Source organism: Phacochoerus africanus, chromosome 13 (genome assembly GCF_016906955.1).
Source record: "Phacochoerus africanus isolate WHEZ1 chromosome 13, ROS_Pafr_v1, whole genome shotgun sequence".
NCBI lineage: Eukaryota > Metazoa > Chordata > Mammalia > Artiodactyla > Suidae > Phacochoerus > Phacochoerus africanus.
Genome location: NC_062556.1, coordinates 16,819,806 through 16,843,595, shown reverse-complemented (window position 1 = coordinate 16,843,595; position 23,790 = coordinate 16,819,806). Strand labels below are relative to the sequence as shown.

Here is a 23,790-nt window from a genome sequence, read left to right as displayed (position 1 = left end):
CTCAATCAAGGTCAGCTGCATAATCCTCGGGACACGCCTCGGAGGCAGATCCTCTGATCCCCATGTTACACGAGGAAATTGAGGTGCAGAGACATAAAGCAACTTTCCCCAACACACACAGCTGCCAAGGGGTAGAGCCCGGGATTCAGACAGGCTCTGCCTGGCAGCAGGTTCCATACATGCAGGTATCTGCTATTTCAGATGTTGCCCTAACACGGAACGGTATGTGTCCTGCTTAAGGCTCTTCTCCAGAGCCACTGGTGTGATCTTTGGGCAGCTGAACCTCCAGGTTTGTTTCCTCATCTGTCAGTCAGGGGCTGGAAGAGCGGTCTTCTTCCAGGGCTGTTGCCGGGAGTAGAGGTGGCATCACACACGTGAGGCCAGTGCCCAGCGTTTAGATAATTGATAAATGATAGTTGTTCCTGTGAAGATCTGCCCGATCGGGCACCCTTGTCCTCGCTGTTCCCTGAATCCTTACCCCCCAAAATAAATAAAACCCTGTGAGGCAGGTGGGGCCGCTGTCACTGACATCTTACAGGTAGAGATACCAAGACAGCGAGCAGTGGAGTCTGGACCAGAACCCACCCCTCTTGAGTCTGCGTTCGGTCTAACCCTGGCTTGCTCCGGGCCACACCACCTATGTCTAGACACAAGACACAGGTGCTATCTTGCAAGGACGGTGGAGCAAGGAATTCAACTCTTGGCACCTGCCCTTCCTGCTCCTGGGATTGACTGCACAGTGAATCACAATTACGTGTGCCTTTAAGAATTTAAGGAAGTTATTTTTTTTTTTTCACCAGAGCCATAGCCCTTAGGCCACTTCTCTGCCTCCCTTGTCCTCACCTCGGGCCTCTGAGCACATCCAGCAACCCCACCCCACACGGTGTCCCCAAGCCCACAGCGAGCAGCAGCAGCGGAGCCTCCCGAGTTCTGAGGGCAGCGGCCTGGGGACCTGGCGGCTCTTTGCCTTGTTGCCTTCTCTCCTGACTCTGCTCCTCCTGTGACTTTCACCTCTTCTCCACTTTCCTGGGGTGGGGGGAACCTCTGGGGATGGCAGCCTTTGTTCTGGTGCCTCAGGTAATTCCCAGGACTAGGAATGCAATCGACCTCCTCTCACGCCCCTGGCTGAGTGCCCTCGGCGGCCTGGCTGGGCTGTGGGGTGACAGACTGCAGGGCTCCCCCTCCTGTCATCCCTCTAGAACCAGACGCTGCCCACGACCAGCCTGGGGTCAGTGGGGCCTCTGAAGTCGGCTGCTGGGGGCTTCTGCTCCTCGGCCCCACAGTGAGGAGCAGGGCGGCCGCCCACTCCTGTTAGAAGGACACCCCACGGCCAGAACCTCTCATTCGAGAGAATGAGACACACAGGCCTCCCAGTGCCAGGGTTGGCCTCAAACTGAGAATGTAAAAGCACGTTTCCAAGCTTGTTAGGGTTGGATTTCACTTCTAGAATTTTATTCTCACGGGGACCACGAGGAAGAGATGCAGCCTCAGTCGAGCTGAGAAATGAAGTTGCTTTTCTTGGCCACCAGTAAGCTGAACAGGAGAAAAACTGACCCGAGGGGTCTGTTTCCCCATTACAACAGAGCACAGAAACCGGACGGCAGGGGCTCCCGGGCAAGGCGCTCTGTCTTTGTCTCATCTGAAGACCGCTGTCCATGAGCCGCCTCCACGGAGTCCTGTCCCGATGCTGCCGGACTCTCTCTGGGGGCTGACTGGTCAGGAGCTGAAACAAGACAGAGCCGTGAGCCCCACAGTCAGGTCAGGAGTTCTGGCTGCGCCCTGCCCCGAGGGACGGTGGAGACACGAGGGGCTGGCTTCCCTACCTCCTGAGCAGGACATCCTCACAGCTGAGGCCAGAAAGGGCCATTCCGACCTCTGCCTTGTTCCTCTGCCACAACTTCTGTCCAGGGTTGTCACTCCCAAATCTTTACTTGCACCTGCAGCCCTGTGACTCTGGTCTGAGCATCTGCACACAGGGGTCCCACCCAGTGCTGCCAACACTCATGACGAACCTCTCGGGGCCTCGTCTGCCTTCATCTAAAAGATGGGGAGATGATTTTACCTCCCAGGGCGGTTATGCTAAGTTAGATGCTTAATTATATAAAAAGAATGTATACATAATTACGCAAAATTATTACAAAGAACTTAGGTATGAAGGTTGAGTTACAAAGTTGAGTACACAAAACTCCACAAAGATGCCAATTGTAAGTGTGGGAAGGAGCCCATGGTGGAGACGTCAGAAAAGGCTGGTCCTGGGACTGTGAGCTTCGGCAGCGAGGGAGGGAGCAGGGCTCAGAGGAAGGGAGACCGAAGGGGAGGCCAGACGCAGCTCCTCCTGCCCTCCCTGAGGTTTCATTTGGGAGAGTCGGGGAAACTGTCCTCAGGCTTCTGTTCCCAAATGAGTGAATGGCTTCCTTCACGACCAGGGGCTGTTAGGGCCTCACTTCCTCTGGAACCTGGATTGGGGATGACCTCTGTTGTAAGATCCTAAAAGCAGTGGGTAATTTTCAGCTCCAAGCGTCAGACGGAGGCCCGTTGAATTTGCTAATGGACCGGTCAGGTGTGAACATGTGTGGTGACACTGATTGGGGAAGAGGGGGGCCCAGGAGCAGGTGAGAGTTTGGCAGAACCATGTCCCTGGGGCAGCTCTGGGTGAGGATGCCTATGGGGTGTCTAGCTCATGCAGGAGTTGGGGCTCATCTGACAAAAGGGAGCAAGGTTCATAGAGCCCTCGACTGTGGCTCTTTTTTTATATATAAGGTACGGTTTTAAACCAGAGCGGCCAAGTGAGGTATCATGAGCTACGGGTTCACTAGAGCATGTCCCACCCCCACACACATGTAAAGACTGACTCACGCTCGGCTTTATGCTCTTGGGAAATTATTCCAAAATGGGGTGGCTTTGTGATTTGTGTGTGTGAATTCTCTACTAGTTTGACTATTCCAAATACTCTTCAGCCCTTTCACTTTGGATTAAGAGTTTACTGCACTATTGTTTTTGAGATGTAAACACTATAAGAAGTTGGAAAGGAATTTTTTCAAAAATGGCAACATTCAGGGTAAACGATAAGGACAGTGTGTTTGAAAAGTCTGAGTTCAGTTTGGTTTTGGCATCAGTGCAAATAAAGGAGGAAGGAACTGGTTAGACAGGCGGGTAACTTTGCTATTACAGACATGGCTGGCTGCCTCCAGGTTGCCCATCAGCCCCAGAAAAGACGACTGACCCTCCCCCCTGTCCATTTCCCTGAGCCTCAGCTTCTCCAGATGGAACAAGGTACTAAGGAGACCACGCGTCCTTCAGGCTCCTACTCGACTCATAGGAACGCCATCACCTATGGGAGTCTCCCCGACATAGTACTGTAATCTCAGAACTGATCTGCTCTGCACCTTTGGGCCCAAAGTCGGGGTTACCCTAACAAAAATGAAAACTGAACAAGGAGTTGCCGGGGGCGGCGGGAAAAGAGTAAAAAAGAACGGTTGGTCAGCAGTCAGGTTCTGCTTCTGATGTGCTCCCCTCAAGGCGGCACCATGGTTTCTTTGTAACCAAGATGCATCATCTATTCTCTTCCCTAGCTTCTCACACCAAATTTTTGGACGTAAAGTCAACACTAGGAAAGATGTGTTCCCATCATGGTGCAGCGGAAACGAATCTGACGAGGAACCATGAGGTTGCAGGTTCGATCCCTGGCCTTGCTCAGCGGGTTAAGGATCCGGTGTTGCTGTGAGCTCTGCTGCAGGTCGCAGACATGGCTTGGATCTGGCATGGCTGTGGCGTAGGCTGGTAGCAACAGCTCCGATTCTACCTGTAGCCTGGGAACCTTCATAGGCCTCAGGTGCAGCCCTGGCGGGGAGGAGAAAAAGCCCACTAGAAAATGTCATAAATCTTAGTCTTGCATTTATGCAACACATTTTCATGCTTCTTTCTCATTTCCAAGTTTTCGACTTAGCTTTTCACTGCTGACTCACATCTCCGGCAGCCACAGCAGTTGCCCCTCTTCTAACCTGGCCACTGCTTTTTTTTTTTTGTCTTTTTGCTATTTCTTGGGCCGCTCCCGCAGCATATGGAGGTTCCCAGGCTAGGGGTCAAATCGGAGCTGTAGCCACCGGCCTACGCCAGAGCCACAGCAACGCGGGATCCGAGCCGCATCTGCAACCTACACCACAGCTCACGGCAACGCCAGATCCTTAACCCGCTGAGCAAGGGCAGGGACCGAACCCGCAACCTCATGGTTCCTAGTCGGATTCGTTAACCACTGCGCCACGACGGGAACTCCTGGCCACAGCTCTTAAGTGCACTCCCCCCACCCTTCCTTTTTAGGGTCACAATGCAGCCTGTGGAGGTTCCTAGGCTAGGGGCCAAACTGGAGCTGCAGCTGCCAGCCTACACCATCCGCATCCTCATGGGTACTAGTCGGGCGCAGCTCCTTACTGCTGAGCCACAATGGGAACTCTCAAGTGTATCTTAACTGTAGTTTTTCTCCTCTGCTTCTATTCCCATCTCCCTGCGCCTCTCTGAAACTCCCGTTCCCCTCTCCCTTTTTGTCTCCTTGAAGAAAAAGTCCCTGATGAACAGTCAGAAAAGGACAACCAGGTAGGATTTGTTGGGAAAAGAACTGAGACGGCCTGTTAAAAGCTGGACAGGCCAAACAGGACTCAATGAATCTGAAGCTGTCAGGACAACTCAAACAAGATGTCATCAGTATAGAATTGCGAGACTCTTGGAATTTCTACACATACGCCCTGCTTCACCCCAATCCAATTCCACAATCCAGATGGTGGAAGAATTTCCTTGTTAGATTCACATCCAACATCTTTTGCTCCCATGAGACGGTTGCTCAAGCCCCAGAGGGCTGCCTTTGAAGACCATTTTGCTACAGTTTAATGCTCATCATCAGAGTTGGAAAATGTAGCATTATGGTGAAGTCTTTTCTGATTGAGAATCACAATGTACCTCTTCCGTGGGTGGGTGACATCCAGACTCCAGGAATAATCTAAATCCCAAAACTAAATTGAACTAAGTTGGCCTTGAAAAATTCAGAGGCAGCATCAGGACTCACAGAATATCAGGGTCATCACAGGGTGCAAATGTACAAAAATGGGAGAATTGAGGGTTTCAATTTAGTGTAAATACGGCTTTTGTTGGAACAGTGCAAATTACAGGAGAGAAACGTACTGTGTCAAGCCCATTAGGTCTGTTGAAAAATTGGAGTGTTTAAAATGTTTAAATAGTCAGAGGAAAGAAACTCATGACCCACCAAGTTACAAAACTGTATGTGTGATCATCCCAATTCTGCAAGGGAAAGTATATATTACACACACAACACACACACAGGTGTATTTATCCACCCCCACACACGTTTGGGAAGATAGGCACTATTTTAACAATAGTTTCTCTGGGTGATGGAATTATAGATGCTTCTGATTCCTTTCAGTCTTACTGCTTTCTGGTTATAAAAAATATTCTATGATATAAATAAATAAACCAGTAATCCTTAGTTGAGCAAACCACAGCTCAATAATAGCACAGAAACACATTTCAATGTAGATTAAGAATGGATCCCATGGAAAGAATGGGAGCAGAAGAAATCTCCTGTTTGGAAAGGAGAAAACCACCACCGCACTAGCCACGGTGTCCAACTGGGGGTGGCGGGGGGTGGGGGGCAGAGAGTGTGTGTTGGGGCCCGGGGGTGGCGGGGGGTGGGGGGCAGAGAGTGTGTGTTGGGGCCCAGGGGTGACAGCAAGGTGGAGCCAGGAGAATGCTGTTGCCCTGGGGAACATACGTGGGATGTGGGTCATTGCCGGGTCGTTACAGGCTGGGCTCTGAGAGCCGTAGAGGATGGGATTGGGGGCTACAGGAAAGGATTCTTCATTAACAGAATTCCTTAGCTGCCTTTCTGCATCTGTTTGGAACCTCCCAGAGAGAAGCAAATGATGAGAAACCACACCTTGGTTTCAATACTGGTTCTCCATGACTGGGGCGGGGTTTGGCTTGAGCCTGACGTCGACGGTAGGATCTTAGCATCCTGCGTGGTCCTTCTCGGCACAAAGATAACTGCTGGCTGTCCTGCCCCTCGCTGGCCTTTACTCTTCAGGGTCTCCTTGTGTGTGGAGCCCTTCGGCTCCCACTTGGTTCCATGGGGGTTAATTTGCCAATGAATCCACCTGCTCTGGGAGAAGGACAGCGGACCACCCCATGCTGTTCATAGGTGTGAAAAGAGGAGCCACAGATTCTAGAAATACTTGTGGAGGGAAACTCCATCAGTAAGAGAATCTTGTCTTCGTAATAAAAAGGTGCAACGGGGTCGCTATTCTAGGATCCTCCTGCCCACTGGCTTCCTATCTCCCGATGGGCAAAGGAGGGACATGCCCCAAAGGAACTAGAGCTCCAGCTTCCAGAGCCCCCTCTGTAGTCTCTGGGAATCGGAGCAGAGGCCACATCACCTTGCAGTGCCCCTTCCTGCTATCACGTGCGCCTCCTTGAAGAGGCTTTCAAGTCATGTCTCCAGCCTCACCTGTGCTCACTGTCAGCCTATAACCCCCGGCACTGGGCAGGGGTCCTGCCCTCTGTGTGGCTTCCTGTGTGCAGCAGATCATTCGCATTTTGGGGGGGGTGCACCCTCAGCATATGAAGATTCCCAGGCCTAGGGGTCAGAGCTGTAGCTGCCGGCCTCCACCACAGCCACATGGGATCTGAGCTGCATCTGCAACCTAACACCACAGCTCATGACAGTGCTGGAGCCCTAACCCACTGAGCGAGGCCAGGGATCGAACATGCGTCCTCATGGATGCCAGGTGTGGTTAACCAGGGAGCCACGATGGGGACTCCCATTCTCATTTTTTAACACCTGTTGTACCTCTTACAGTTCTGTCCTAGACTCGCATTAAGCGAACAAATTCCCAACAACTGGGTCCGTAAGTGAACAGTTGGCCTGTCTGACCCGCCTTGAGTTTTCAGATATACGGGATCTCCTGTTCAAGTCAACCCTGCAAAGCAGGCACGTATCAGCCCTGCTTTCCGGATGAGAATGAAGCAAAGAATCTCACCCAGAGTGACACCGCTCGTTGCCAGGTGTCGGGACCACAGGCAGACCCAGGGATTCGGATGAGCTCATGTTCTTTCCGCGGGGATGGTGGTTCCAGAGCCCAGCAGTCATCAGACTGCCCTGCGGAGATGCTGAACAAACCCCCCTCTGGACCCGCTGAGTCGCTCTCAGCACGAGGCCCGGCCATCTGTGTTGTCACCCACCGGGGATTCTCGTGTCCTCCTGCCCACGACTCTGATGCCGCATCCCCGTGTGATACCGAAGCTGACGGCCGGTGACTTTGCATGCTGGCCCTGATCCAAAGTCCTCCGTTCCTCCCTAAGTAGCCTCATTCTTAGAGTTCACGTCCCCCTTCCAGGATTCTCCTTCTACAGAACATGGTGGGGTTAACGGCTCAATGCCAGAAAGCCTCAAAACTCTGCGGGCATCAGCCGGAAGTAGAAGAGGAACTTGGACCGCCCCGTCTATGAAGGTCTCAGGAAAGCTGCTGAGAAGCCCTTGGGGCTGAGAAGGGCCCAGGTTCCTCAGTCTGGTCTTCAGCCAGCTGGACCCCAGCTCCTTGGACAACTCTGGGGAAGGCACTTGTATCGTCAAGGAGCTGTAAAGCCAGAGGCAAGGACTCTGGCAACGAAGTGGCCACAAACCCATCCAAGAGTTAGCCACGGGCGTGGGGGCGTTGATGGGCTGGGAAAGTTCTTTTGGGAAGCGCGCATCCCACAGACCTGGACGGGAATCCGCCAACTCCCCGGGAGGGGGGCGTCCTGCTTAATCGAAAAGAGGGACCTTCACCGGGAACATTCTCCAGAGTGACGAGGGATTGGTGTAAGAAGCCCTGGGAGCTTGAACCCAGCAAGTGGACGCCTGGGACTGTGACTGAGGGCGGGGAGGGGCCGCCGCCCACAAGGAGCCCGGCTCCCTGCCTGAGCGCCTGTTCGGGTCAGCCTGGAACCCATTATGATAATTGCCGGGAGAATCGCGAGGGAGACAAGCCGAAATTTGAAAAACACATTAACAGGGGTCTGAAGAGATGCCAGAAGAGCCTGCCAGCAGGGACAGCTGGAAGGCCAATTTTTTAGTCAATACTGAAAGGTGGTTGCTTAAATATCCGAGTCAAACACACACTGATTTCTCTCCGGCTCAATACTCCCGTTTAATTGCGCTGGGAGCCTCTCCACCGACACCTCTGACGCCCAAATACGGCGGGGAGGGAAAGAAAGCGCCCTATTGACGTGCAAATGAGGTCCTGGCTGCAGTCGGCAGGCCGTCCCGCTGGAGTGTTCTCTGCGACCTGGCCGGTGGGGCTGCGCCTCCTGGCGGCGGGTCAACGGGGCCCCTCTGTAGGGAGGGCTGGGGACGGGGCCCTTGGGGGTCTGTGGGCTCTCCCCTCACCTCTGAGCTCAGTGGGCTGCCAGGAAGTTTTCGGGCGTGGGATCTCTCCCGAGGGAGAGGGAGGCAGGCGCACCTGCTCCCCCAGCCCGGAGCCAAGTCAGAAGGAGATGCGGGTCCCCAGAGAGTGATCTGTAAGCTCAGCAACCCAGTGAGGTGGGTGGCAGAGGTGCTCAGTGAGGGAAGCCCTGAACTGGGCAACAGGCAGGTGCCTGAGGCGGTGAGCTGCCACAGCCAGACCTTCTGAGCGAGTCCTGACGACAGATGGGAACGCTGTACTGTGACGGGGGTGGGGGTGCAGCCTCATCTCCCATGCAGCCCAGCAGGACGTTATCAGAGGGGGCTGCAAACCCGGGAGAACTGGGCCCTAAAATGCTGAAAAGGAAGACGCAGGCCCTGGGGGCAGGTGGCAGGAATCCTTCAGGGCAGAATTCTTTGTCAGCTGCCAACCATCGGGAAAGAGGCAGGAGCCTGGTGAAACTCCTAAGCCCCCAGGGAAGCTGTTAAATGCGCTTTCTGACTGGCTTAGGTCTGGGTTTGAGTAGCTAGAGGGAGGCCCACAGCTTTGTCACTTCTCCTTGGCTCACACCATGCAGTTTCCTATTCAGCCACAGCAAGTGAGCTGTTCACACCCAACAGTCAGAAATTGTAGAGATGAGGCCCCGAGGACCTGACAGAAACGTGGCTGGACCATCCTGAAGCCAAGAAGTCCAAGGAAGCTATGAATTGATTTGACCCGTTACCAAAGGGGGCTCACGTGCACGTGGTCTGCCCCAGACAGCCTGAGGGGCAGCACTTGCAGGCTGTGGGAGCTTAGATAAACTAGACAACCTAACCTTTCTGAAGGTCGAGTTGCTTACCCCTTAAGGGACTAGTCACGTGACTGATGTATCACATGATTTGGATGAGCTCAGGCAGGTAAAATGCTCAGTGCGACGAAGGTCAGTGCTCTAGTTTTCTCATTTCACCCCCCCCCCCCAAGAATGAGGGGGCCTCAATTTCCCCTCTTGTTGGGCGTTGCTTTTGTCCAGGAAAGCAACCGTTAGAGGAGGTACTGCATCAGGGGCCCAGCTGAGAAATTTTTGTCTCCCACCTCTAAGCAAGATGTCCAGTGCTGTTGGTCTCTGCTGTGAAACGACCCCTGCCCCGCCCCTTGCAGCATAAGTGTGATAAATGAATCTCCTGCAGCAGGAGGAGTTCTTAGGGCTCCCCTTCTGAGCTGCCTGTGGAGCAGCCACTGAAGAAGGCAAATGGCAGAGAGCTCCTGCTTTTGGGTGTCTCCATGGAGCCCTAGCAGGTCCTCAGACTGGCCTTAAATGCTGCCCCTCCAAGAAGCCTTCACTGGCCCTCTTCATTACTCAGCTTTCTCTCTTCTAAGGCTTACCACTTCTTGAAATCATCTCATTTTTGTTACTTGGTGTCCGTCTCTTTGTACTAAAAACCTGTGTGAAGTCAGGGACCTCACACATTTGGTTCAAGGACTATCACAGATCCCACGAGACTGCCTGGCCTCAAGAAATGTCAAATGTGGCAGCATCAAAAAAAAAAGTGTTGAACAAATCCATGAACGTTACCTTCTAGGCTACACTAGCCCGAGAGGACTATTCAGGGCTTGAGTACTGTCAGAAGCCCCTATAAGTGGGGAGGGCTGGAAAATGCCTATGGTGGGAAATCCACTTTGAGCCTCTCAGGTCCCAGAGTCCAAGGTGCCACCTGCCCCCTGATCAGAGCGAGGGAAGTTGTGCTCTGTCTCCTCTGGCTTGAACAGAAGGGAGCTGGTCATTCCCTCAACCTCAGGTTCCAGCATCAAACGAAGGGCCCATCCACAGGCCGTGGGGCAGCCAATGCCAAGGGCTCAAGCAACACCCGGCCTGAGAGATGTCGTCTAACAGGAATAACGACAGCTACCTCTTCATAGGGATCCCCAGGCTGTCCTGACTCCCTACACGAACTGTCTCCTCTGACAGGCTCAGTGACCAGGGATGGCTTTTGCAAAGTCCCTGGGTCCTGAACCTCTGTAAATACTGCTGCTTTGCCTCAAAAGCTGAACTCCATCTGGGTGGCCTAACCCTAAATGGGGTTTCCAGGCAAGGGGAGGGTGGCAGTGGCTGTGCAAAGCCGGGACGGGGAGGGGCTGCCGCTACTTGGTTGGGTTCTGCAGGCCCATCCCTGGCTGCTCTGGGTTTTGAGTGTGGGGTCCCGGCTGTGTCAGTCCCGAGACAGGCTCAGGGGGCAGTTGAGAGGAAGCAGCAATGGAGAGAAGCCCTCCTCCCCACCGCCTTCAGAGCCCAAGTGGAGAAGCGGGTCCCTGGGCCACACTGTGTGTGTGGGGGGTGGGGTGTCAGTGCCCTGGGGTGTCTAGGGAGCACCATGTGCTGGGAACAGAGTGGGGGGGTCTCCAGCTCTCCTGGTAACAGGCCGCACACTGCGGAGGGCACCATGTCCAGAAAAACGCAATTTTTGTGGATTTATGGACTAAGACGTTTTTCTGAATATTGCAGGTCATTTTGAAGGGGGGCGTGCAGCACCCTTTCAGAGTGAGGGAACACTTGGAGTGGGAAGGTGAGTCAGGGGACCATTAAAAAAAAAAACCATCAAAAACCTGCCCCAGGGGCCCAGGCTGCACCTGAGCCATCCCTGGCCGGCTCTTCCCACCCTCCCCCATCCCCGTAAGCCGGGTCTCTGAGCCGTCAGTGCCCCAAATCTGTGCCATCTGGGGTACTCACCTCGGGCTGCGTCACTCTCGGGGAGCCGCTGCCAGCTGTCTGCGTACCTCATGACAGCCAGAGTTCTGTCTTGACTTCCTGGAGCACTTGCTTCGGCAAAAACAAGAAGGGAAGGAAAAGTGAGAAGGGGTGTGAGCAGCGTCAAGCTGGGGCATGCCTTTGATGCCTCAAAGAAGAGGGCAAACACTTCATCCTCTAGCGGTCCCCCCCTCCTGCAGGGAGGCCCGGGGGATGGCAGTGGGCGAGGCGCCCGGAGCCTGGGCATTCAGGAACTCTAAGGAGGTTGGCTCCTGGTCTTTTATTAGCTAAAGTTATTGCTACTTTTAGATTGTTCTACCTCTAGTGTTTCCAGCAATAAGATGTGGCTCACACCAGTCGCAGCTCCCAGGCCGCCTATGGTGAGCCGATGTTAGAACGACGGGCCACCAAAGCCACTTAAGTTCCTCAAATTTCCTTCATTCATGTAGCCCCACTTTTACAAACAGGAACCATAATTCCTGTGTCCCAAGGAGACATCCTGCCAGTCAAACTACGGAAAAGGGGAGCCTCTGGGTTTCGATTTTCTTCTTCTGCCCCAGGAGCAGCTCAAAGATTAGCTCCTGTCAGAACCAATCCGTTTCCTTCTCTAGTTTGCTACCGAGGTTCTCAAAGGCTTGCCTTCTACTGGGCCTCCCCTTCAGGTCAGAATTTCCCAGGATCCATCAGGGTGGTGGTTAAGGAACCCCGATGGTATGGGGGCGATCTGCCCTGGGGCAGAAGGAGGCCTCCTTGGTGGATTCCAGCTGCCTTTTTTTTTTTTTTTTTAAATGTACTGTGATGCATTTAAATCAAAGTGGTGCTCTCTGAACTGGCTTAGCACTGGATTGTTTGAACATGAACTCACTCTTGTCATTCCTGGAGGCAGGTGAATCACAGAGTCTGTCCTTTGCCGTTTTGGACACCAACAGTGAGGAAGGTGGGAATTTGCAGTGTGTGAAGAAAGCCTGTTCTGGAGCCTCCCCTGAGGTTCAGGGGCAGAGGGGGAGGCTCTGAGATCATCCCCAGCCGCAGCAGAGGCTGATGGGAAACGCCCTCTGGACAGGGAAGGGCCAAGGGACCTGCAGGCTGGGCCCATGAAGCCAGCTCAGGGGACACTCTACCATCCGGGAGGCGAGAGAAGAGTGTTCAGGGCCACAGGAACTGTCACCAAAGGCTTGGGGGTGGACGGGTGTGATACCCACGCTGGCCTCCAGCCCAAGGACCTCAGTAAACGCCACCGAAATTGTTAGGAAAACCTTTGGGCCCGAATGACAAGGCTGCTTTTTCGCTCACCCTCGGGATAGAGCGGAGTCCGAGGTCTCCCCATGAGCTCATCCTCCGAGGCGTTCACGTTCCGGATCAGAAAGTACGTGGTCATTTTCCCTTTGCCTTTCACTTCGATTTCGCCCCTCTCCGTTATTTCGAAGCCTTGGTTTTCCAGGGCTCTGCACAGAGAAAAGAAAAATGCCCAGGGAGCGGAGGGCGAGGTCTGTCCCTGGGGCGTCAGCTGCAACGGGAAGGGTGACACGGCAGAAGGAGTCAGGGACCCAAAGAAAAGCCTAAAGGGCGGGGGGACCGTGCAGAGACAGGGCTGAGTGTCCCTGGGAAACGCTGACGTGTGGATGCATGTGCCGGCTGCTGAGGGACACTGCAGGCTGGTGACACCGGGGCTCAGCACGCAACCTCCCCTTGTCCTTGGCCAGTTCCATGGGGACTTCAGACCTTCATCGCCCTCCCGACTCCCAGGCTGCTGACTGCGCCTCCTGCTTTGTGAGCTGATCCATCCGCAAAACTCTCACCCTGGAGCTGAGAGCTGGCACCTTCATCATCCGGCACCCATTGACCCCCCCCACCCCAGCCTCAAGGGGGATGTGACCCCCACCCTGCTCCTGGCCCCCTGGCCACCTCGCCCCTTTAGCCTCCGCTCCCTCTCCATCTGCGTCCTCCCCCAGCCTGCCAGCATGCCAAGGGCTCTTCCCTCCTAAATAGAAAGAAGCAGCTTCTCACTCGATTTATCATCCTCTTTGATATGAATGCTGTCTTCCTTTTATCCTTCAACCCGCCATCCAGGCTCTATCCCCTGCCCCCGTTCAACCACAACCACTCCTGAAGATGTCCTAAAACGTCTGGCTTTTTTTCTGGTCCTTGTCACGATATTTTTATTCAATTCTTCCTCCTTAAAAATATCCACAACGGTGCTTCTCAGCCTGAACTCTACTCCCCCAGCCTCTTGCGTGGGCTTCTCTTCCTCCCCCTCCACCAAATTCTTTTACACCACATCCCTCCCCGGGGGATCTCGTCAACTCGCCCGGCCCAGTTTCTACTCCATGTTACGACTCCAAGTCTGGATCCCCAAACAACAATTGACTCCGAACTTCATCCATTTACCGGCATCCCGCCCTGGGTGCTCCCCCAGTTCCTTTGACTTCAATGCTTCCAATCCCGAACTCGCCGCCTGCCCCTCTGACCTGGAACCCCTCTTCCTTGTCCCATCTCGGGGGGGAGGGGTGAGATTCAGGTCCTGGGTGCCCAGGCGGGAGCCCTGGGAGATGCTCGAAGCGCCTCCCTCATTCTCAGCCCCCTCCACCCCCCACCCCTGTTTCCAGTGATGACCACGGCCAGCTGACCTGACACCACCCCATCCCAGCCACAAATGGTCTCGTTCAAACCAAGCTCCCAACCGGGTCTGCTCCGTCCCATTTCCTGGTGCTCCAACCTGCCCCTTATGTGGCCTTGGGTGGTCAGTGTCAAGCCGGACCCTAACCTTGCCCCTGTGTCTCAACTCCCACTCCTTAGGGGCCACCTTCCCTGCAGCCCAGGCCCTGCCCCTCAGTGAGGCCCGCACAGCTCTCACCACACTCCGCCTCATGCTTTCAGCCCCAGCAAATTAAATTGCTGTCATTCTCTGCACTTAGTCTACGTCTGTATTTACGCTATCTTTCTCCCTGCCCCCCCCCCCACCTGCCTCTTTCCCGATTATACCCCAGTTTGGGCTGACCTCCGCCCTAGACTCCTTGTTCAAGGTTACACGACGCCCTTGGCCCCGGCTCCTGTGACACTGTAATTCCTTCAGCATGGTGGTTCAAGCCTGACCCCCTCCAGGGGCTGAATCCAGGCTGCTTTCCTTCCTGGCCTACTTGTAGCCTGAGGCGAGTGATTAACCTTATCATGCTTGATAATTTCTTTTTCTCTGTGGATAAGAATACTACACCTTCACAAATTTGTTGCAACAGTAAATAAAGTAACATAGATTAAAGAACTTAGAGAATGGGGCCTCTTAAGTTCTCATGAAACCATAAGTATTGTTTCATGTCTATCTTGATCATTGTTCTTATCACACTTTAGAAATAATCTGAATACTTTTTTTTGTGCCAGACCATGGACTGGCAAACTTGTTCCTAGACGAGATAGTAAATATTTTCTGCTTCGGGGGCCACATAGTTTGTCTCAGAGCCACTCAGTTCTGCTATTGTAGCAGGTAAACAGCCATAGATAAGTAAATATTAAGATGACAGCTGTGTTTCAATAAAACTTTACTTAAAAAACAAGCAGCAGACTAGTTACCGCCTGTGGCTATAAGTCGCCAATCCCTGCCCTGGCCCCTATGGTCCTTGGTAGCAAAAAGGATCTTGGAGTAGATGCTCAGTATGACTTATTTGCTGTCACAGCATCCTCTGGAGGACAGTGTGGCGTGGAAGGGAAAAAAAAAAACAGGCTTCCTCCATTACTCTCGCCTGGGGCTGCTAGGCACTCTGTGTATTCTGGAGGAAAATGAACAAAACCGTGAATAAATGAGCGGCTACCTGTAGGCCGTGGGGCTGAGGTGCACTTTGTTGGGCAGCCCGTGACTTTCCATCCTGGAAGCTGTGTTCACAGTGTCACCAAACAAGCAGTACCGCGGCATCTTGTCCCCCACGACACCTGCCAAGACTGGCCCCGTGTGGACCCCCACTCTGATCTGTAGAGAGAGCAGCTTACTGAAAAGGGACCACGGAATACTCTCTACTCTTAAACTGAGGTATAAATTTACAGAAAATAGCTAGACTTTGAAGCATTTGGCTCCATGAGTTCGCCGGATGAATATTCCCAGAGCCACCATCAGAAATAAAATAGACTGGTTCCATCACCTTGGAAAATTAGTTGATGCCCCTTCCAGTTAGATCCCCTGCCTCCCTGCAGAAGTCGCCGCTTCCCTATTTCTTCTCCCGAAGATGAATGTATGTTCTAGAACTGCACATAAATGGAGTCACATGGTGTGTTTTGTATCAGACTTCATTTATCCAAATCAATGTTGGCGATTCATCCATAGGCATCAGGTCATTCTGTTTATAAATACCACCCTGTTGTAAGAATATGTCATAACTTATTTGTCCTCTCTTCACAAACCTTTAGATTATTTCCCATTTGAGCTGTTAGGAACCTTCTTGGACAGATCTTTACATGGACACTTTCATTTTCTCCCCAGGAAAATGCCTAGAAATAGAATCCTTAGATCAGAAGACAGATGTATATTTAATGTTAAAAGAATATTTGACCCCAAGTTCTCAAGTCTTGATACCATTTAAAAAGGGGCATTTTAGACCTTCCCACATTTTCGGCACCGTTTTCTTCTCAAGCAGTGGGTGTGAAATGGCATCTCGTTGTGCTTTTAGTCAGCATTTTCCTGATGGCTAGTGTTAAGCACATTTTCATGCGTGCATGGTCCATTCATAAATCTTTTTGTAAAAAACCTGATTTTTCTAATATAAGATTTCTGTATATGGGTATGTAATCTATACGTGTATTGAAATGTTTTTGCCACTCTGATTTTATATACGCATTTTCCTTAGCAAGCAGAAACTTTAATTTTGATGAAATGTATTAGTTGGCTCAGACGAGTAAAATACCACAAACTAAGGGCCTTAACTAACAGAAACTTACTTGGTCCCAGTTCTGGAGGCTGGAAGTCTAAGATGAAGGTGTTGGCAGGTTTGGTTTCTCCTGAGTGCTCTCCTTGGCGTGCAGGTGGCTGCCTTCTTGCTGTGTCCTCATCTGGTCTTTTCTCTGTGCACCCAAACTTCTCTTCTTATATGGTCACCAGTCAGGTTGGATAAGAACCTGCCCCAACAGTCTGATTTTTAGCCCCTCTTTAAAGGCCCGTGTCTCAGAATCCAGTCACGTTCTGAGGCTTGGAGATGGAGGTGGTTCAGCACATCAGCATATGAATCGCAAAGGGAACACAATCTGGCCCAGAACTTTGAAGGTTATCACTTTTTTCTTTGGTGCTTTTGTGTCCCGTGGAAGAAGCCACTGCGCACTTCAGAGTCGTGAAGCTATCTTCCTGTATTTCCTTTGAGAAGCTCGATGGCTCTAGTATTTATGTTTAGGTCTGTAATACACATCAAACTAACTTTTATAAATGGAGTGAGGTAGGATTGAGGTTCACTTTTCTTCCCATAGGGATATTGTGTTGTCACAGAACCATTGAAGAAGAGATTCCTTTCTGATGCAGTTGACAGGGTACCTGGTCAGAAATCAATTGTCCTTCAATGTGTAGTCCAGTCCTAGACCCAATCGTGCTCCAATGAGCCATTTGTGTCTCTTTCTGCCACTGACTCTATTACTGTAAACTTTAAAAGAAGTCTTGGGTTAGTGTATGTTCTCCAATTCTGTTCCTTTTCAAGATTTGAAACTAAGTTTAAAAAATCTATTTTGTCTTCGAATTTTTATCCTTAATATATACTAAGAGTTCAACTGTACTGTCCTTGTATCCTGTGATCCTGGAAACCTACTAGATCTGGGAGTTTACTGCAGTCTGCATAGGGTTTTCTAGGTGCAATGTTACTTGGTCTAGGAATAATGATAGTTGACTTCAAATTTGTCTCATTTTTTTTTCCTCACCTTATTGCACCAGGATGGGGCTCTTGGCATATCTGACTAGAAGGGCTTGTCTTTGTATGTCTGCAGTCGGAGTTCGCTTAGCTCTTGGATCTGGGCTTGACGTCCTTCGCTGTTGAGAAATTCTCAACCACTAGCTCTTCAAATATTCTTAGCACTCTGTTCTTCTAGGAGTCCAGTGCACATATGGCAGTCCATTTGATATTAGTCTAGAGATCCAAGATGTTCTTATGTTTTTACCCCATTTTCTTGTTTCAGTTTGATTAACTTCTTCTGTTCTGTCTTCAAAATCCCTCATTCTCTCATCTACCATCTAGTGCCTTCTATGCCCATAAACTGAATCCTTTATTTCTGACTTTTCATGTCATGGTTTTAATTTCCAAGAGATAGTGTAATCAGTTTAAATATGGTGTTCCCCCTCTCCACTAGATTCTTTAAACTATTAAAGCTTTCTTAAAGGCTGATAATTCCAACATCCATGCCATCTCCGCATCTGCTCCTACGATTTGCTCTCTAGGCTACACACCACAGCACCATTTTCTTGTTCTTGCATCTCATATTTTAAACTATTTAATTGTATAAAAGAGTGGAGACCAAAGTAGATAATATTTACCACTCAGAAAAACTGCTCAAGTGGAGACTGAATGCATTTACATTAACTTTTTGTGGCTGCACCTGGAGCATGTGGAAGTTCCCAGGCTAGGGGCCAAATCATAGCTGCCAGCCTATGCCACAGCAATGCCAGATCTGACCCACATCTGCAAACTACACTGCAGCTTGCAGCAATGCTGAATCCTTAACCCACTGAGCGAGGCCAGGGATTGAACCTGCATCCTCATGGATGCTATGTCAGGTTCTTAATGCACTGAGCCACAACAAGAATGCCCTGTATCTTAATCGAGTCTGGACTTTCTCCAGAGAGATGGCTAGATTTCATACAGCACTGGCTCCAGATAGTATGAAAGCTGGATCAGGATTTTCTCTCCACCAGAGCAGAGAATTTGAGTTCCACCAAGGCTCTGAGAACCTCATTAACCAGCCAAGCCTCCAGCTTTCTGAACTGTGGGAGATCTCCTGCTTTATAGCCCAACAGTGAGGTTTGGGTGGTTCTCCTTGTTCTTCAGTCCTACCTAACACTCTGGGAGATTTCTCTCTACCCTTCTTCTCTGCCCCCATCAAGGGGTCATTGCAGTGCACAAGGTGAAGGCCAAGAGTACCTTAGTTCTCTAACTTTACCCTTCTGTGGGCCACCACCTTGCATCTGGGGAAGGCCACACACCCCTCAGGAACCAGGATCTCTCTGTGGTCTACTCGCCATCCCTAGCCTTTGAATGAATGAACCTATGCATTTGGAAAAAGGCCTGTGGGAAAATGGATACAGACTCTGTGGCTAGCGATTAGCAGAGACAAGATCTGTGGGACTCTAACCTGTCATTCTAGCTCCCAAGGTGGCCCTTAAAAGTTCACTAAACCTGAGACTGCTTTCTTCTTCCCCCCGCCTCTGGTGGGTCACGTCTGTGGCTCTTTTGGGGATGGACATAACGGTGCGTGTCCTTGAAGGGCTTGCCCCTTTCTGGAACTTTGTTCATTTATATTTCTTTGCTCTCTTTTTAAACTACTAGCACGGAAACAATTCTTCTGAAGCTTTCTGGACCCTTACCAGCTTTAACTTGGCTTTTCATCTTTTCATGCTAGACTTTTCTTCTTAAAATGAGATTACAATTCCTTCAGGAAAAAGAATCTGCCTTTTGCATGCACAGGGTGACCTGAGCACATGTGTACTAAAGGCTTATAAATGAAATACTAGATCTCAGTGAGTATTAATTTTAAAACTGTAGAATTAGCAGCATAATTCTCCTGAGAAAATGTTTCTACCCCTTCCCCTACTTCTTTAAATAAACCCACATGCTGTGTTTCTGGTGGATATTTAATATGTCCCTAACTACGTGCCTATTCTTAGGATTGATAACATCTTTTTTTTTTTTTCCTTGGTAAATCCACTATTTCCAGGAATTCACTATTTAATTTCATTCTTATTGGTGTGGCATTATTATCTCTGTTGCCATGCTTCTTTGTCACACGCACTTTAATTTCACAATGGTACCTTCTCAGCTATTTTTTCTTCGGTGGCTTCCATGAGAATTGAGTTGAAACACTTTCTGGGTATCTGACCTTCTTCTCTCTTCTCTCTCATGACCTCCCATCTTGACTGACTTAGAATATCAGGGGTTTCACTGAACAGCTGTATCCCTGTGTTGACAACACGCCAGTTTCACAGCCATGGTACGCGGCCAGCTTTGACTCTGAAGACCGTCGCGGATGCCGTAACCAAGACCTGAGGCGTCCCGTAGCTTCTAAATCACTGCAGTGAGGACGAGGGGAGCACATTTTCAAAATCTCCTGCGTAAGGGTTATCATGTGAGGAAAAACCCATTCCATCTTACAACGGGCTCTTTATTTTCAGTTGGCTGTTGAGTTTATTTTGCAGATCTGCCTGAAGGGAAGGGACCTAGATTTTAAAGGACAGGCACTGATCTAAGTCACCTTGGATGGTTGGGATCAACTGAGCAGACAGAAGAGGGCATTTACATCTCATCGCCACATGTGCCCAACTTCTATAGTGGGAACCAACTTGCAGACTTGGAAGGGTAGCTTCCTGTGTTCCTGGGAGAAAGGCGAGCAGATGTCTCCCGCATGGCCACGTGGTGGAAGGAAAACGACTCTGAATATCTTACGGCACCACGGTGTCTGGCCTGCGGGCTGGAGGCAGTTTTGCATCTCAGGCAGGGTGTTGGATATACAACGTCCCTGAGCGAAGAGACCTTGGCTGTTGAGTAAACCTGAACTGCTGACGTGCGTGCACAGACAGGCAGGAGGTAGAAATGAGCTGGCGGTTGATGCTTCGAGCCCCTCACAGTCGAGGAGGCAGTGTGCTTGGCACTGTCCTGTCGCGGACAGAGGAAGCTGGCGGGTGATGCGCTGTCACCACCCCCAGCTCCGTGGCCGCTTCAGAAATTGGAAGTTGGGACCAGAATTACTAATATCTCGATTCCTCAGGAACACATGCAAGAGAAAAGTTGGGAGAAGGGACCCATTTTAATTAGGGTCACATACCCAGTAACTGCCTAAGTGGACTAATAAACAGAATACGACGTCTTTGGCGTGAGATGATGAGTAGGAAGCAGAAAGGACCAGCTGTCCTCTACCTGGATGGGTTCACCAGTAACAGGATTCATGACTTCTTTCGCAGAAATCTGCATCCCCAAGGCGAAGTTGGCTACTCTCTGGGCGTGGCTCCCAACAGGCACCGGAACACCCCCGACCACCATATAAGCGTCTCCTATTGTTTCCACCTGAAAGGGGGGAATAGAGGGGACTCAGTTTTCTTAATGCACTAAATACTTTTTTCATTTTCCATCAATCGACGGAAGAACCACAGGAAAGCTGTGGTTATTTGCTAGGGGTGCGAGGAGCATGGGACAAAGGCGGGAAGAAAAATGACTGTGGAAACAACCAAGGAGGGAACCAAAAGGGCTTCCGGCTTTGGGTGGAGATCAGTCTCAGAAGACAAAGTTCTTGGGGTCGTCAAGTGACGCTGTGAGTCGGATCCTCGTTACTCAGGTTAGACCTGCTGCTGAACCGTAGGAGGGGTCTCCTCTGAGAAGACAGTATGCCCCGCAAAGGCCACCTGAGCACTGGGTGTTCTAAAAGGACTCCTGAAGAATTAATAATCCCCAAATACCTCCAATTCCTTTGTAGCTCTTCCTCCCACGTGCAGCCGGATCAATGTCAAGCCCCAGGCAGTGAGGCGAGAGGGCAAGGACGCCCCACCGCAGCCACAGGGAGGCCCCTGCAGCAGCGGGCATGCAGGTGCTTACTTTGTAGACCTCGTGGACGCTGGTTAGCCTGTCAAACTTGGAGTACATTGAATTCAGCATATTCACTATCTGGATAGGTTCACAGGCGGCACAGATGGTGGTAAATGTCACCACATCGCTGAAGAGAATCGTGCAGGTCTTAAATTCTCCTGCAACATAAACTGGGTGTCAGTGATAGCCCAGGGTGTCGAATAATCCTATTCTGGATTCCAAGTGCCCTTCGGGAACCAAATCCTGACGCTGCCTGGGAGAAGACAGCCAGATGCCCATCGCTTCACCATCCCTGCCATGCTGGTCAGCCTGCTGGCAGAATCACAAACCATGAAGCCAATGGGGTGCCCTCCCACAGGAGCGCCTGGTCTAGTGGAGGAGACAGAGTGCAAACAAATAGTACGATGAGCAGAGTGCTGTGGGGTGACAGGAAGGGACTGGGTGGGCTCTGACTCACAGAGAAGCCCCTGGCAGGTGGGCCTGGGCAGCCCCTGAACTATGGGAGACCCAGGATCAGGGCTGATAAGCTGGTCACCATGTGCCGGGGAAGCTGCCACAGCCTCTGCACGTCCTCCTGACTCAGCGGCTGCTTCTACCCTCACCCCGGTTCTTGCTAATTTCCACTTAGCAGCCAGATGATCTGCCCAAGTCAGACCCCTGCTCTTCTGACCCAAACCTCCCCCGACTTCCATCACACTCGGTAAAATACAAAATCCTTAGCGTGGCCTCTAAGGTCCCCCTCTGTCCCCATCGCCTCTGACCCTGTGTCTCCCTGCCCTCCCTCTGGCTGACCCTGCTCCGGCCACGCTGCCTCCTAGGGGTTCCTCCAGCTCCTTAGTGCCTCAGCTTCACGTTGTCTCCCCTTGGCTCTTGCTCTGCCGTCCTTGAGGAATGGCTCATCCCACCCCCTTGTAGTTTCTGAAATTCAGTGTCAAGACCCAAGCTAAGTTCCACACACTCTACACCAGCCTTCACAACCACCTCCACCCCCCCCGTCTTCATTTTCTGACATCTAAATAGCAATTTCCATGCCAGCTATGTTTCCACAGTAACTTAAATGGTGCGAAAAGTATGAATTTTGGAGTTATATGGACTTCTAATGGTTTTTTACTCATGAATGGGAGAGAATGTTAATTTGCTCAGCTCCTACAGCTAAAACACCTTCACAGAAATGTTCTAAAAATGAAATAAGCCATATGTAAAATACCTAACACCCTGACAGTAATTTTCCTTCGTGCACGTTAGTTTCCTTCCTTCAGTCTCCCTGACCCCCATTAATTTACTCTGTATGTAACTGTCAAACCCCGAAGACGACAAGCTCCTCTGGGTCCCCAGGACCTGGGACAGCACCCTGGCACTCAGATGGCCATGTGTGTCTGGTAAAAGAACACTCGCCAAGGACAAATGGAGAGCGAGTCCAGTGGGAACGTGGCGCTCCTCCCTCGAGAAATAGCTCGTTCTCCCAGAACGGTCCTTGGAGACACCCCATGATTTACTTAATGTGCAAGTGGATCATATCCAGTTATAGGGAAGAACCCTATCCAGGGTCACTGAGCAGAGGCCAGTGTCAGGACCCAGCTTTAAATTTTCTTTAATGGCCAAACCCACAGCATATGGAAGTTCCCGGGCCAGGGATTGAATCCTAGCTCTGGCAACTCGTGGTTCTCTTAACGCACTGCACCTGGCAAGAGATCAAACTTGTGCCTCTGCAGCAACCCCAGCCACAGCAGTCAGATTCTTAACCCACTGTGCCATAGCAGGAACTCCTAAATTCTTAGAGCATATAACATGTGCAAGTCATTGATAGTAAAAATACAGGACCCATAATACAGGCTAAATAAAAACTATCTTCAATATACAGAGAAGAAAATCGAGGCTATGCAACCTAAGTACTTAGCCCAAGGCCACTTTCCTAACAAGTGACAGAGCCGGAATCCAAACCCAGATCTGCCTGGTTTCAGCGCCGATGCCCCTCACCGCCAAGGGACACTGCCTCCTGCCCAGCGGCCGCTGTGAAGGGCAGGGCATGGCTCACCTGCAGCCACCTTCCTGCCCTCCTTCAGCTGGTTGGCCACGTGTTGGGGCAGCATGGCGTACAGCAAGGCTTCTGTTTTCTGCTTCTCTATGGCCAGGTGCTTGGAGAGGACCCGCAGCTCCTCCTTCTTTCTCTCCAGCTGGTTGGACAGCTCCATCTCTGCCAGGCGCTGCTGGTTCAGGAGGATGAGGTCCCTGGTGGTGTCGTGGGGGGCGATGTCGGAGAGGTGCATCTGATGCTCCTCCAGCTCACGCAGGCTGCGGAGCTTGGGGGAGCACAGGTACACCATGCACCGCGTGGACTCCATCCAGATCATCTGGCCTTTTCCCCATGGAGAGAAACGGACAAAACATCATGTCACCAGCAGGCAGTGACACAGCGCACCAGACCATCACCCGCACAACGCGCAGCCTTCTCCAGGGCATGTCCCATTCCCTCCCTTCTGGCTGAATGCCATGAAAAGTTATCCAGACTGTCTCCACGGACTCCCCTCCCCTCTCTCCAAAACAGCTCTCTATGGCTGCTTTTCTTTTCTTTTTTTCCCCCATTTCTTAAAAGTATAGTTGACTTACAATGTCGTGTCAACTTCTGCTGTGCAGCCAAGTAACCCAGTCATATGTTTTTTCTCATACCATCTTCCATCATGGTCTAACCCAAGAGACTGGATATAGTTCTGTGTGCTATACAGTAGGATCTCATTGCTTATCCTTTGTCAATGTAGCCATTTGCAACTACCAACCCAACTCCCAGACCATCCGTCTCCTTCTCCCTCCCCCTTGGCAACCACAAGTCTGTGAGTCTGTTTCATAGAATATCTTACGTTCCATGTATAAGTGA

General features: G+C 51.2%; 1 protein-coding gene across 1 annotated transcript in view; it reads right to left on the bottom strand.

Moving 5' to 3' along the window:
• Positions 1-1,424: 1,424 nt before the first annotated feature.
• LOC125113610 (guanylate cyclase soluble subunit beta-2-like) overlaps positions 1,425-23,790 on the bottom strand; it is a 58,844-nt gene continuing 36,478 nt past the window's right edge. Inside the window, exons 9-15 of the mRNA XM_047756424.1 lie at positions 22,954-23,274; positions 20,928-21,076; positions 20,256-20,402; positions 14,976-15,130; positions 12,466-12,617; positions 11,155-11,244; positions 1,425-1,723 (exon numbers count right to left, since the gene is read on the bottom strand). Of these exons, the coding sequence (XP_047612380.1) occupies positions 1,575-1,723; positions 11,155-11,244; positions 12,466-12,617; positions 14,976-15,130; positions 20,256-20,402; positions 20,928-21,076; positions 22,954-23,274 (1,163 nt within the window). The 3' untranslated portion in view covers positions 1,425-1,574. The remainder of the gene's footprint in view (positions 1,724-11,154; positions 11,245-12,465; positions 12,618-14,975; positions 15,131-20,255; positions 20,403-20,927; positions 21,077-22,953; positions 23,275-23,790) is intronic.